The sequence below is a fragment of the Phyllobates terribilis genome, unplaced genomic scaffold, assembly GCF_046119375.1.
Source record: "Phyllobates terribilis strain yellow unplaced genomic scaffold, ASM4611937v1 Scaffold_1__5_contigs__length_1240528914, whole genome shotgun sequence".
In the NCBI taxonomy this organism is placed as follows: domain Eukaryota; kingdom Metazoa; phylum Chordata; class Amphibia; order Anura; family Dendrobatidae; genus Phyllobates; species Phyllobates terribilis.
The window spans coordinates 97574606-97590523 of NW_027362761.1; the positions used below are offsets into that span (position 1 = coordinate 97574606).

A 15918-nucleotide genomic window follows, 5' to 3' on the forward strand; every position below is an offset into this window, starting at 1 on the left:
TCTGACCCCTTTTATCACTGCTCCCACAGAGCTCCTGATTTTGCTCTCCCTGTATCTGCTCCACTCCAGACCGGACTGTGTCTCTGTCTGGGACTCCTCTTCTTCCTCCTAACCCTGCCTCAGCCCCCAGTTTTTTATAGGGGAAGTTCTTCCCCTCCCAGGACTGGGCAGGAGGTGTGGCATGCTTAGGGCACCTGACCAGGAGACCTCCCACCTGCTCTCAGACGTAATATTGCTATTACTGTGGTAACCAGACCCCTGGGGTTCCACACCTCCATCACCTGAATGCTTCCCAAAAGCTAAAAAAGGATTTCCTTTTGTTAATTCTTGTAATATTGTGCAATTTGTAAAGAAAAAATAAATAAAATAATAATTACATACAACTTACCCAGGCATACCTACTGCTCCAACTGCCAGCGATTTAGGTAGAGCTTCGGGCCATTCAGAAAGCAGCGGATATAATCCTTTGCCATCAGATATAAAGTGTGTTGTCCAGCCACCTTGTGCAACATGATAACCGCCCTTTGGGAATGCAGAATTTTTACTTTCTATTACCCTAGATGAGAAAAAAATAATCTATATGAAATATCCATTCGACAAACAGTTTACAATACCTTATACCAATATTTTCAAAAGAAAAGCACTTCAACATGATTCGCTACCAGGATCAATTTTTACACTTATTGAGGACTGCCTAAACAGCAGATTTTTAGACTGTATAAATACTGTGGGTACTAGTAAAAGTTGTCTCATGAAGACAACCCCTGTACAAGTCCTGTTAGGGCATATGGATATCAGGAGAGTCCTCAGTTTGAGAGCATATTGTATTCAGAGGAAAGTCAACTTGTATGAGCAGCTATGGTTCTGGCGGACTTCAGTTGTCCTTGTATTACGTGGACAACCATTTATCTGAATAGCTGACAAAAGTGTTAGCACTAGTGATGAGCGAGCACTAAAATGCTCGGGTTGAGTAAATCGTAATGCTCGTGTGCTCCACCCGAGTAACACATGGGGAAGACACCTGGAAGCATCTGACAATATTGTTCACACTAGTGGCCTGGTATTCAGAGTATTACACCAGTTTTACAGACTCACAATAAAACATACAAAAACAAAGCTAAAATGGATTTTCCTGCAAAAAAAATAAAATAAAAATAATAATGTTAGGAAACATTCTTTCCAGAGTAATGACTTGTATATAAGGCAAAATAAATAACCTAAAGTGCTCCTCCACACCTTGGGCTATGTTCACGCGTAGTGTTTGATGCGTTTTTGCACTTAGCATTGCTTTACGGGTGAATGTTTTTTTCACCGTCGAAATGTAATTTTATAAATTTTACTACCTTATCTGGCCATGTGGTGTGTGAGACATGATCAGACACTTCCCGTTTCATTTATGAAGTAGGGACTGTGAAAGTCACAAAGCCTATTTTTTTACAGGGCCAGCAGTCGGCCCTCACTATTGTTAGAGGGCCATAAGCCAGCTATGCATAGCCATATATTGCAACTGCAATATAATGTATTCATCTGAGGTGGTCAAATTTTCTTTTTTGGTATATATTCTGTAAAAGTTTGAAACAAGGATGTCCAGCAGGCAGTCCTCACAATTTATATAGTGCCAGCAGGTGGCCTCTACTATTTTGAGAGGGCCAGCAGGCGTCTTGGGGACAGATGAGACCAAGTTAGAGCATTTTGGTAACACATCATTCAACTGTTTACTGTAAATGAAATGGGGCCTAAAAATAAAAACATAGTATTTTTAGTCAAATATGGTGGAGGTCCAAAGATATTTAGGAATGGTTGTGCTGACTCTGGCACAGGGTGCAAGGCATCATGAAATGTGAAGATTCCCAAAAGGATTTTGGTTCACAATGTAGTGCCCAGTGTCAAAGCTGGGTTTGCATCCTAGATCATGGGTCTTCCAGCAGGCAATAACCCCAAACATACTTCAAGAAGCACTATCAGAAATGGATGGAAACAAAGCAGTGGAGAGTTCTGAAGTGGCAATTCCAGCTCCAGAAGAGTCAAGTCTCCCACCACTACCTCTTACATACAGAAGCTACAAAGAAACTGCGAATGGACACATTGAAAATCAGGAAATGTTTTTAAGTTTGATTAATTTCTGTCAAATTTGGAACATTTCCACCAACTTTGATGAATTTCTGTCAAGTACGATAAGTTTCTGTTAACCTTGATTAATTTCTGAATACAGATCACCGTAAAAATTATGATGAGTGCATGGAAAACATCAATCAAGTTATGCACTGTGGAAGATATGTATGCGATCAGAATATGAACACTCATTTCCAGCTGATGATAGCTGCTTTTAGAATAGGGACAGGTGCTGGGTAACAATGGTATCAATATGGGATAGATTTTTTTTTCCCAGCACGGAGTAGAAAATAATAATCCCTGACTAGATGCCTATAAGACTCTATCCCAACTGCTATAGGTCACCCGTACATGAAACTCAGATGAGAGGCAATAATGTAGAATAAAAAAATAGATTTTAACCGGCTCTGAAGAGTTTTTTTTGGTACATGGCAGCACCAAACTGGAGGGATGCAAGCAACCCTACCCACTTTGATGAATTTCTGATTGTATTAAAGAACATGAAACTGTCAATGATTTTTGAAAAAAAAGCAATCAAGTTATTAGATAGTGTAACAGATGTATGCAACCAGAATGAACACTCATTTACAGCAGATGATAGCTGCATTTAGAATAGGGACAGGTGTTAGATAACAACGGTATCAATATGGAACATGTTTTTTTGTTTGTTTGCTTGCAGCAGCAATAGTGTAAGGCAAGAATCCCTGTCTGTATGTGTGTAATATGCATTCCATAGTGTGATATCTCACCCGTACACGAGTTTCAGATAAGAGTTATATTGTAGAATATAGAATAGATTTGAATTGGCCTTCCCATTATTAAGGAGTGGGTCTCCTATACTATTATTGCGTATGCAGTAAGTGCAAGGGCAGCCAAAAATTAGGACGCACTCCAATACCAATTTGAAGAGATGTAGTGGAGGGCCTCAGAAAAAATAAATAATTTTCCATTATTAACCCCTTAACCCCCGAGGGTGGTTTGCACGTTAATGACCAGGCCAATTTTTACAATTCTGACCACTGTCACTTTAGGAGGTAATTACTCTGGAACGCTTCAACGGATCCCCCTGATTCTGAGACTGTTTTTTCGTGACATATTGTACTTCATGATTGTGGTAAAATTTCTTCGATGTCACTTGCGTTTATTTGTGAAAAAAAATGGAAATTTGGCAAAAATTTTGAAAATTTTGCAATTTTCAAAATTTGAATTTTTATGCCCTTAAATCAGAGAGATATGTCACACAAAAGAGTTAATAAATAACATTTCCCACATGTCTACTTTACATCAGCACAATTTTGGAACCAAAATTTTTTTTTGTTAGGGAGCTATAAGGGTTAAAAGTTGACCAGCGATTTCTCATTTTTCCAACAAAATTTACAAAACCATTTTTTTAGGGACCACATCACATTTGACAGAAAATACCCAAAAGTGACACCATTCTAAAAACTGCACCCCTCAAGGTGCTCAAAACCACATTCAAGAACTTTATTAACCCTTCAGGTGCTTCACAGGAATTTTTGGAATGTGGAAGAAAAAAATTAACATTTAACTTTTTTCACAAAAATGTTACTTTAGACCCATTTTTTTTTATTTTCACAGGGGTAACAAGAAAAAATGGACCCCAAAATTTGTTGTGCAATTTCCCCTGGGCACGCAGATACCCAATATGTGGGGAAAAAACACTGTTTGGGCGCACGGCAGGGCTCGGAATGGAAGGAGCTCCATTTGACTTTTTGATTGTAAAATTTACTTGAATAATTAGCGGACGCCATGTTGCGTTTGGAGAGCCCCTGTGTGCCCAAACATTGGAGCTCCCCCACAAGTGACCCCATTTTGGAAACTAGACCCCCCAAGGCACCTATCTAGATGCATAGTGAGCACTTGGAACCCCCAGGTGCTTCACAAATTGATTCGTAAAAATGAAAAAGTGTTTTTTTTTTCACTTTTTCATTTTTACGAATCAATTTGTGAAGCACCTGGGGGTTCCAAGTGCTCACTATGCATCTAGATAGGTGCCTTGGGGGGTCTAGTTTCCAAAATGGGGTCACTTGTGGAGGAGCTCCAATGTTTGGGCACACAGGGACTCTTCAAATGCAACATGGTATCCGCTAACAAATTGTCGGCTCAAATTGTTAGCGGACACCATGTTGCGTTTGGAGAGCCCCTGATGTGCCTAAACAGTGGAGCTCCCCCACAAGTGACCCCATTTTGGAAACTATACCCCTCAAGGATTTTGTTAAGGTGTATAGTGAACATTTTGAACCCAGAGGTATGACACAGAATTTGATAACATTAGGTCATCATATTGAATAAGTTGTCATTAGTCTTGAGCGCAAGTGCTCGCTACTTGAGTTTGCATCGGGTACTCAGGTATGCACCATGTACAGCGTGTGCTCGAGTGACATGCGCGAGTCCCTGCTCCGTATGTTTCATGGTTATTAGACACCCAAAAAAAAACATGCAAGGATCGCTCGTGCATGGCAGGCAATCCCCACAAAGTTTTTTTGGCCGCGAAGCATATGGGGCGGAGACTCGAGCATGTCACTCAAATACCCACGATACTCACTGCATACAAGAGCACCCGATGCAAACTCAAGTAGCGAGCACTTGCGCTCAACACTAGTCGCCATATCGTCATCTTTTTTTCTTACTTTTGAAAAAAATCCCAACCCCATCACAACCCTAACCCCAAACCCAGCCCTAACCCTAGCCCAACCTTAACCCGAGAGTTTATTTTTTTACGCCGTTCCTCGTGCGGTATAAGTGATTAGACGACTTTATTCTTCGGGTCGGTGCGATTACAGCAATACCAGAATCATATCAGGTTTTTATGACTGACAGCTGTCACACACTAAAAGACGCATTTTTTGTAAAATCTAGTTTTTGCATCGCCATATTTTGAGAGCTATAATTTTTCCAGATTTTGGCAGACAGTCATGTGACGGCTTGTTTTTTGCGGGATGAGTTGACGTTGTTATTGGTGCCATTTTCAGGCACGTGACATTTTTTGATCGCTTTCTATTCCGATTTTTGGGAGGCAGAATAAACAAAAACCAACAATTCAGGAATATTTTTTCTTTTTTTTTTTTTTTTATTCTGTTCCGCGTGTGGTAAAATTGATAAGGCAGCTTTATTCTTCGGATCAGTACGTTTACAGCGGTACCACATTTATATAGTTTTTCTATGTTTTGCACTTTTACATAATAAAAGCAATTTTATAGAAAAAGATATTTTTTAGCATAGCTTTATTCTGAGAGCTATAACTTTTATTTTTTGGCTGATGGAGCTGTATGGCAGCTTGTTTTTTCCGGGACGAGATGACGTTTTCAGCGGTACCATTTTTATCTATATTCGTCTTTTTGATCGCGTGTTATTCCATTTTTTGTTTGGCAGTATGGTGATAAAGCATTGTTTTTTGCTTCGTTTTTTATTTTATTTTTTTACCGTGTTCACTGAAGGGGTTAACTAGTGGGACAATTTTATAGGTCAGGTTGTTCCGGACGCGGCGATACCAAATATGTGTACTTTTATTGTTTTTTTTTTGTTTTTTTTTATAATAATATTTATTGATGGGTACATTATATTTTTATTTTTGGTGGATTATTTTTTTTATTTAATTTTTTTTTATATTTTTACAATTTTTTTTTTTTTTTTTTTTTCACTTTCTGATAGTTTTTATACTTTATTACTTTGTCCCACTATGGGACTTTCACTTTTTTTTCTCTGATCGCCTGCATGGCACAGGAATGCAGCACCATCCCTGTGCCATGCAGGCTGTCAGCGCTGGACAGGGAGAAGATTGTTTGGAGATGCACTGCGCATGTCCAAAAAATCTTTCTGCTGTCTGGTGACCCGGATGTTGTCATGACGACATCGGGTCATCATGGCAACATCCTGGAAGCCACGGCAGACAGCGCTGGAAGCCGGAAGAGGAGGCGAGTATCTGCGATCACCTCCCCTTGCCACCACAATGCTGCGATCGACTTCGATCGCAGCATCGCGGGGGTTAATGTGCTGGGAGCGGTGCGTGACCGCTCCCTGCACATAGTACCGGGTGTCAGCTGTGACAATCAGCTGACACCAGGCGGTGATCGCGCCCGCACAGCCTGTGTGCGCGCGCGATCGCCATGACGTACTAATACGGGTCTGGCTCTTAAGTCCCAGGGCACAGACACGTATTAGTACGTCCAATGTTGTTAAGGGGTTAAGGAGTGGGCCTCCTAGATTTGTAATGCCAATGCACTAAGTGCATGGGCTAAAAAACAATTTACCTCTGGGGGATATACAGATATATTTTATGGAATGTTAGAGGTAGGCCTCTAAAAATATTTCCTACGGGCATTATAAACACCCTTAAAAAAATATATTATGTGAGTGTTGCATGATGGCCGCCCTGGTGATATGGTGGTGAAGGATAAGGAAAAGGAGAAGGAGGACAATCATCTGGTACTGTTGAGAAATCTGGCCCAATCCAGCCCTTTTTCATTTTGATAAGAGTAACCTGTAAGCATTTTCAGTTGACAGGCGGATGCAACTATCAGTTAGAATACCCCCGGTGGCATTAAAAACCCTCTCTGACAAAACGCTAGTGGCAGGGCATGCCAGGACCTCCAAGGCGTATAGAGAAAGTTCATGCCATGGGTCCAGCTTGGATACCCAATAGTTATAAAGGCACAGAGGAATCACAGAGAACGCTGGTACGGTCAGCAAGGTACTCCTTCAGAATCTTCCAAAACATTTCCCTCCTTGTCAAAGTAACCCGCTCATGAGGGCCTGAGAAAACTGTCCCAAATCTTTGATAGTGTTCCCATGCCTCTGGTTTGTGTCTCCCTCGTCTGTACTCCTTAGTTGTCCAAGGAACTGTGACCTCTGCCGCCAGCATTGTCAGATGGGAATTCTTTTTTAATAATTCTTCAACAAGGATCTTATGGTACTGCAACATTTTATTAAACCTCTCCACCACGGGAAGGAGAGATAAAAAGATCTCCTTGTAGCATGGGTCTAGAAGTGTGACCACTAATGATGAGCGAATTTGTTCGGCGAATGTTCGAAAGTTTCAAATTCGGCACGAATATGGCACATTCGGATTCATGATCGCAAAGGTGAGCATATTTTCTTAAAATAGGAAAAGTTTGACGAATTTGCGCGGGATCGCGAATACAGGGCAACCACGGCGTTTTGAACAGTTTTGTTAGCATAGTGCAAGTGTATGATGAGCGGTGACATGTGCCAGGTGAGTGTGGGGGCTGTAGAGAGCTTAGAACAGGTCAGATCAGCGGCGCACTGTTTTTTTCCTGTGGAGGGTAATTTTAACTGAGGAAAGAGCGGCCAGCCAATCATAGCGCAGGAAGCATCTACACTGTCCAGACATAAGGGCTTCTACAACTGGCTGCAGAAATCACATGTCCTCTCAATATAAAAAGCGGCCATGTTCAATTATATCCATGTCACTGCTGGAGACAGACGCAGCTCAGTGTTCTCCTGTGTAAAGAGAAATATTAGCTAGATAGATGGGCGCTTGTGTGGTAGTCAGATAGTGTAGATAATTTCTGGCCTGTGTACCTCTGCAACCGTGGGTGCAGCACATTTTTGATGTTCTTGTGCAAGTACTGAGATTCTGGCAGAAACAGAGGGCCCAAGCCATACAATAGTGCTGTGCACCGCTGGTATAGAGCTCCATGTCTCACTATACCTTGAATCTTTTTTTGCACTTGCTAATGTGATCAAGCGCAGTGCACCTTTTTATTTAGTGGGGTTGAAATTGTGCTCTGCACAGTCTGTAGAGTTTCTTATTGCGGAGCACAAAATGCAGGTTTTTTTTCTGTTGCTATTGTGATATTGAAAGCTGTGTGCACTAAAGTTTTTTTAGCGTCAGATACTATTTTAGTGGGAGTTGAACTTCAGGTGGTTTCAGAGTAAAAAAAAAAAATTTATATATATATATATATATATGTTTTTTCTCTTGCTACACCCAGTCCAAAAAATATTTTTTCCTGTGCCAAAAGTCATATAGTGCTATAAGCCAGCTACTACGTCAGTGGCGGTCAAAGTCAGCTGGACGCAGAGCTTATTCAGAGTAACCCAAACATATTTTTTGCTCTGAGTAAAGTGATACAGCTGTCTAGATCTGAGTATGAAATATTTTGGAGCATATATTCTTTGTCATACTGGCCTCATCCACATTCAAAAAAAAAATTTCTTCTGTTCCTAAAGTAATACAGCAGGGGACATCTCAGTTTGAAATTGTTTGGAGAATATCTCGTAGGTTTTATCGGTCTCATGCACACTAACCAATTTATTTTGTCTGTTAGTAACGTTATACGGTAGGCCATATCTTACCTTGTCATTTAGTGTCGCTGAAATTCAGGCGTGTGCTGAGCTATTGCACAGGAAAAAAACGTATTTTTCTTTAGTTAATTGCATGCTCCTACCACTGTATCTGACCAACATGGGTGGGAAAAAGAGAGGACGTGGTGAAAGGGGTAATAGGCTTGGTGTTCAAGGTGTATGTGGGGTATGTGGTAATGTTAGTGAAAGCACTACTGAACCAACACAAACAGGGCCTATCCAAAGACAACTGACAACTTATGTTAGTGGACGACCTACTGCACTCCCTTCCTTTGGCAGCCGCACAGCGATACGCCTTGTTGATAAGACCAAGAAAGAGCAGGTGCTCCAGTGGATGGCAAGCTCTGCTTCCAGTGGCTTCCTCCACCACAACATCACACGCAGTACAGTCCACAGAGGTGGCACCCCAATTACCCATGCTTCCCCCCCGCATCACAACTGCCCAACTGCCCAACTGACTGTAGCGAACCACAGATGGGCGAGTCTGTAGAAATCTTCACCCATTCTACACCATGAGCATCAGAAGTGTACTCCAAACAGTCACAGAGTCAAGGGGAGGAAAACATCTGCACCAATGCCCAAAATTTTTTTTAGCTTGGATTCGGGGCAGGACGAAGTAGGGTCCGAGCAGGTTCCTGACTCTCGTCACCAGACGTTAACCGCAGGGGAGGGAGGTGATCCCTATAAGACTCAGATACCTGAGGCTCATGCGGACTGTACTGTGCTGTCAGGGCAACAAGAGGAGAGGGGTCACTCTGAGGGCGAGGAATGGGATAACACATTGGATGATGACGAGGTTGAAGATCCTACTTGGTGTGAACCCAAAGTCACACAGCCGAGTAGCTCAACTGAGGAGGAGGAAGACGAGGAGGTTACATTTCGCCCTACGGCGCAGACACGGAGTGATGCAAGCACAAGGAGCACTGCATCCTTAGCCACAACCGTGGCTGTGGACAGCAGCGGTCATGGGTCTGCAGCTCGCAGGGGCAGCAAGGGTTGCCTAGCATGGGCCTTTATTGTCTCTGCAAAAGATGAGCCAACTCACATTATCTGCAAACTTTGCAGTAAAAAACTCAGTAGAGGGAAAAACTGCAATGATTTGACTACTACATGCATGAACGTTCACATGCTCAAACAACATTCTTTACGCTGGGAATCTTACCGTGCTGAAATGTGGACCAGCGCACCTCAGCTGCCCCATCAAACGCATCCGCTGCTTCTTCCTCCTCCGTAACCGTGCCAAGTATCATCACGCAGGTCTCCCATCGCAGAAACTCCGGTTCTTTACCTGCTCCAATCAGGCTGAGTGGCAGCCCGTCAGCTGTAACGGAAGTGGCACGCCTGCTGTGTTTGTTTCACCAAGCACACTGCATGTTTCTCAATCCACCGTAACATCTGCACCTCACTCACGCTCCACCAGTTTTTCCCTATACACCATACTCCGCCCCCTCTCAGCACCTTAGCCAGCCCTTGGTCCCGCAGTTGTGGTCACGTAAAAGATTGTTTCATCCTACGCATGACAAAGGATGCCCAATCGCCATTACTTCTCTATAAAAGCTGTGCCTGCGCTATACCAGCAGGTCGCAGACAGCATCACCCGTTCCTTGTCTAAATCTACATGTGCCAGGGTGCATTTCACCACAGACACCTGGATGAGTAAGCATGGCCAAAGGCGTTACATCTCGCTGACTGGGCGACCCTGGTGGCTGTGGGGGCAGGCGGGGAAGGGGCTGCTCAACAAATCTTGGAATCCCCAAGGCTTGCAGAAGAAACCTCTGTATTTCCCACTTCCTCCGCTGCTTCTGCGTCCTCCACCTCATCTAGGGCCTCCACCTGCCCACTCAACCTCTGCCTTAACAAGACACGCATTCCAAGGGTGCAGAGCGAATACACATCACCTTCGTACTGCGTAGTCAGGGCTCACCGTAATCAGGTAGTCTTCAAATTAATATGCCTTGGAGATCGCAGTCATACAGGTGAAGAGTTGTGGGCAGCTCTCCAGGCACAGTTTGAGCAATGGCTGTCTCCGCTGAACCTAGAGCCAGGGAAGGCCGTGTGCGATAACGGTGCAAACCTGTTAACAGCCCTTGGCCGAGGCAAGCTCGCACACGTGCCTTGCATGGCTCACGTCCTCAACCTGGTGGTACAGTGATCTCTCCGCCACTATCCTGGCCTGGATGAGCGGCTTCACAAAGTACGGAAGCTGTGTGCTCACTTCCACTATTCGCACCCTTCATGTCATCGACTTGCATCGATACAGAGGTCTTTGTCCATGCCAGTTAACAGGTTGATCTGCTTTATGCCGACATGGAAGAATTCCACTCTGCACATGTTGCAGCGACTTTGCCAGCAGCAACGAGCTCTGACGCAGTATGTCATGACATATGTAGCGTCGGCGTCCCTGCCTCCTGCTAGGCAGGGATGCTGTTCCCCTCACCTCTCCACTCTGTGCCCGGCGTCTTCCTCCCGCTCTGCTGGCAGCGCGCGCTGCTTCCCGGCCACGGTGCTTAGGGCGCGCGCGCTCCCCCTCTCTTAAAGGGGCCACGTGCGCCGTCCTAAGGAGGCCCCGGCCAATGGCCGGAGGACTTCACCATATATAAGGCACCTCCTCCAAAATGGAGGTGCCCGAGCAATGTTGTTGCAAAGCCTTCACTCTGCTTCAGCCCTCAGGTCCTGTTTCCAGTTACCTGCCAGTCACCTGCCAGATTCCTGCCTGTTACCCGCCAGTCACCTGACAGATTCCTGCCTGTTACCTGCCAGTCACCTGCCAGATTCGTGCTTGATACCTGCCAGATATCCGTTTACCTGCTTGCAAGCCTGCGGTCCGACGGTCTGCCTTCCGACACCTGTCAGTCTGTCTATGGACCAGCCTGCCCGCTCACCTGGGAGCGCTCGTCTGCTACCTGCCTGCTAGCCTACCTGAAGGCTCCGCCGTCACTTGCCGTGACCACCTGCCTGTCCAGAGACTCCTGTCTGCTCACCTGGGTGCGCTCATCTGCTACCTGCCTGCTAGCCTACCTGGAGGCTCCGCCGTCACTTGCCGTGACCACCTGCCTGTCCAGAGACTCCTGTCTGCTCACCTGGGAGCGCTCATCTGCTACCTGCCTGCTAACCTACCTGGAGGCTCCGCCGTCACTTGCCGTGACCACCTGCCTGTCCAGAGACTCTCGCCTGCTCACCTGGGAGCGCTCACCTGCTACCTGCCTGCTAGCCTACCTGGAGGCTCTAACGTCACTAGCCGTGACCACCTGCCTGTCCAGAGACTGTCCCTGTCACTTGCCGTGAGTACCCGTCCTTCTACCCAGAGACTGTCCCTGTCACTTGCCGTGACTACCTGCCCTTCTACCCAGAGACTGTCCCTGTCACTTGCCGTGACTACCTGCCCTTCTACCCAGAGACTGTCCCTGTCACTTGCCGTGATTACCAGCCCGTCTTCCCTGGGAGCCACCCGCTTCCTTACAAGGACCGCCCCCTTGTATAGTTGCTCAGAGGTTCCGCCTCCCAGACCCGTTACAGTTTGCTCGGGCCATGGAATCCGGTGGCACCCAAGTTCCCTCGCTCTCGGACCTATGTCATGAACTTTCCCGTCAGAGGTCCCAACAGGAGTCCATCCTGAGTCACCTGCGGAGTGTCAACTCTCGCCTGGACACTCTGTCTGCTCCACCTGCAACCACCGCTAGTGTCATGACTCGCAACCCGGCAGCGCCGCTGCCCACCAATACCATGGTATCCTGTCCCGGACCCCGGTTTTCTGCACCTCCTCGTTTCGGAGGTGACTCCGCTCAAGCTCGGGGCTTCATAAACCAGTGCACCCTGCACTTTGAACTCTTGTCCCACCAGTTTATCTCCGACCGGTCCAAAGTAGCCTTTATCATGTCCCACCTCACGGGGGAGGCTCTGGCTTGGCTAAATCCTCTGTGGGAGAGAGGAGATCCCCTGGTGTCTGACCTGCCAGCCTTTCTCACGGCTTTCCGGAAAGTCTTCGACGAACCCGGACGGAAGACCTCATCTGCTTCGTCTCTGCTACACCTCCGTCAAGGAGATCTCACCGTGGGCCAATATGCCATACGGTTCCGTACCCTTGCTTCGAAGCTGGCCTGGGATAACGACGCTCTGGTGTCTGTCTTCTGGGAGGGTCTGTCCGGCCATATTAAAGATGAACTCGCCGGTCGGGACATTCCTACCACTCTCGACGACTTAATAACACTTGCCACCCGGATTGACATCCGATTCCAGGAGCGCGCCAGAGAGGTTACCCGTAAGAGGAGGTTTCCACGTCTAGCCCCCACCTTCCAGAAACCCGTCACTCCCTCCGTTACTCCCCAGGCACACTCACCTGAGCCTATGCAGGTCGACCAGACCAAGATGGTCAAAACCCGTCAAGACTTACGCCGTGCCGAGGGGAGCTGCTTCTACTGTGGCAGTAAGAAGCACCGGATCCGTTCCTGCCCAGAGAGGTCGGGAAACGCCTGTGTCTAGGATCGCTCAGAGAGGTCGCCCTAGACAAAAGTAAACCCTCTCCATCTCTGATGCTGTCAGTCTCTATCACCTGCGGAGAGAACCGCTATTTCGAATTGGCTCAACTTGACTCAGGAGCTGCTGGAAATCTCATTTCTCAGTCTCTGGTAGAGAAATACCGCATTCCCACCAAACCTCTGGCCGTACCTTTATCTGTCGCCACCGTGGATGGGGGCCTCTTACCACATCCCATCCAACTCATCACCAAATCCATAACTCTGCAGGTGGGAATGCTGCATTCTGAGAGCATCTCCTTTCATGTTCTGCCTGGACTCTCTCACGCACTCTTGTTAGGCCTACCTTGGCTCCAGAAACATGCACCCGTGCTTGACTGGCAGACCGGAGAAGTCCTTCGCTGGGGACAGGACTGCCATAGGACTTGTCTAGTTCCCGTTCATCCTGCTCGTCCTTCTCCTACCCCAGTCAGTCTACCCGGTCTACCGGTTCCCTATTGGTCTTATGCGGATGTCTTCAATAAAAAAGAAGCAGAGACATTACCCCCTCATAGACCATACGATTGTCCAATCGACCTGATTCCCGGCTCTGCTTCTCCCCGTGGGCGTATCTACCCTTTGTCCGCAGCGAAGACCCGGTCCATGTCAGAATATATTGAGGAGAATCTGGCCCGGGGATTTATCCGGAAATCTACCTCCCCGGCGGGAGCAGGCTTCTTCTTCGTCAAAAAGAAGGACGGCTCACTCCGTCCATGTATAGATTATAGAGGCCTTAACCAGATTACAGTGAAGAATAAATACCCCCTCCCGCTCATTCCTGAATTATTTGACCGCCTGAGGGGGGCTAGAATCTTCACCAAACTGGATCTCCGTGGGGCGTATAACCTGGTCCGTATCCGTCAGGGGGATGAGTGGAAGACGGCATTCAACACCCGGGACGGCCACTATGAGTACCTTGTAATGCCCTTCGGTCTCTGTAACGCTCCTGCCGTCTTTCAAGAGTTGGTCAATGACATCTTCCGTGACCTTCTCTACTCCTGCGTGGTGGTGTACCTGGACGACATCTTGGTCTTCTCTCCGGACCTTCCTACTCACCGGAGGGATGTTCGTCAGGTCCTGCTCAGGCTCAGGCAGAACCACCTCTACGCTAAATATGAGAAGTGCATCTTTGAGCCGACCTCTCTTCCATTTCTGGGCTACATAATCTCTCAGACCGGCCTACAAATGGATCCTGAGAAACTGTCTGCCATCCAGAAGTGGCCCCGACCAGAGGGGTTGAAGGCTATTCAGCGGTTCCTGGGCTTCGCCAACTATTACCGCCTCTTCATACTGCACTTCTCTTCCCGAACTGCCCCTATCTCTGCGCTCACCCGTAAGGGTACTAATCCCAGAAGATGGCCGCCCGAAGCTGAGGAGGCCTTTCTTTCCTTAAAACAGGCTTTCTCCTCCGCCCCGGTGCTGCATCGTCCGGACGGCAACAAGCAATTCTTCCTAGAAGTTGACGCTTCCTCCTCCGGAGCCGGGACGGTACTTACCCAAAAGTCATCTTCCGGGAGAATGGTAACCTGCGTTTTTTTCTCCAAACTCTTCTCCTCTTCTGAGCGTAACTATTCTATTGGAGACCGTGAATTGTTAGCCATTAAGCTGGCACTGGAGGAGTGGCGTTACCTGCTTGAGGGGGCTCTTCACCCGGTAATAATTTACACGGACCACAAGAACTTGGCTTACCTTCAGAGCGCCCAGAGACTTAACCCGCGCCAAGCCCGGTGGTCCTTGTTTTTTGCCCGCTTTGATTTTGTTCTTCATTTTCGCCCGGCAGACAAAAACATCAAAGCTGACGCCTTGTCCCGATCCTTCCTGGTGTCTGATCTAGAGGAGGAACCTAAGCACATCATTGATCCCGCCAGAGTAATGCAAGTGGCTCCCGTGAATCTAAATCGTCTCCCTCCCGGTAAGACGTTTGTAACTGTACCTGATCGGAAGAAGGTCCTACACTGGGGTCATTCGTCTAAGCTAGCTGGCCACGCCGGTCAGAAAAAGACCCTCCAGCTCATTACCCGGCATTACTGGTGGTCTACCCTGCACAAGGATGTAATAGACTTTGTTTCTGCCTGTGTGTCCTGCGCCCGCAACAAAGTTCCGAGACACCTGCCTGCCGGTCGCCTTCTTCCTCTTCCAGTACCTGCTGCCCCGTGGCAGCATATTGCTATGGACTTTATAACGGATCTTCCTGTCTATGCCGGTTGCACGGTCATTTGGGTGGTCGCTGATCGCTTCTCCAAGATGGCGCACTTCATTCCCCTGCCGGGTCTCCCGTCTGCACCCGAACTGGCTAAAGACTTTATCCGCCACATCTTCCGTCTCCATGGCCTGCCCCTCCACATCGTGTCAGATCGTGGGGTTCAGTTCACCTCACGCTTCTGGAGAGCCACATGTAAGTTGCTTGACGTCACTCTGGACTTCTCCTCCGCTTACCATCCACAGTCCAATGGTCAAGTGGAGCGGATCAATCAGAACCTGACCAGTTACCTCCGGCACTTCGTTAATGCCCACCATTCGGACTGGGTGGATCTCCTACCATGGGCCGAGTTCTCTTACAATAATCACGAGAGCGAATCTTCCTCCAAATCCCCGTTTTTTGTAGTCTTCGGTCAGCATCCTCGGATCCCATTTCCCGTCTCCACCTCGGTGGACAATCCGGCTGCGGAATCTCTCGTTCGCGAATTCTCCTCCATTTGGGAGAGTACCCGATCCGCACTCCTTCAGTCGTCCGAACGGATGAAAAAACACGCTGACAAGAAACGCCTGGATCCTCCACAATTCCGTCCTGGAGATAAAGTCTGGCTCTCGTCCAAATACGTCCGGCTCAAGATTCCCTCCTACAAGTTAGGGCCTCGGTTCATCGGCCCACTGGAAGTTATCAAACAGATCAACCCGGTGGCCTATAAATTAAAACTCCCGGCCAACTTACGGATCCTCAAACCCG

The 15918-nt window shown here is 47.1% G+C and overlaps 1 protein-coding gene across 1 annotated transcript in view; it reads right to left on the reverse strand.

Annotated features, from left to right (window-relative positions):
- The window catches only part of LOC141211698 (prostaglandin reductase 1-like), a 112450-nt gene that overhangs the window by 36750 nt on the left and 59782 nt on the right, over positions 1-15918 (reverse strand). The window contains exon 5 of the mRNA XM_073664848.1: positions 389-556. Within this exon, the coding sequence (XP_073520949.1) occupies positions 389-556 (168 nt within the window). The remainder of the gene's footprint in view (positions 1-388; positions 557-15918) is intronic.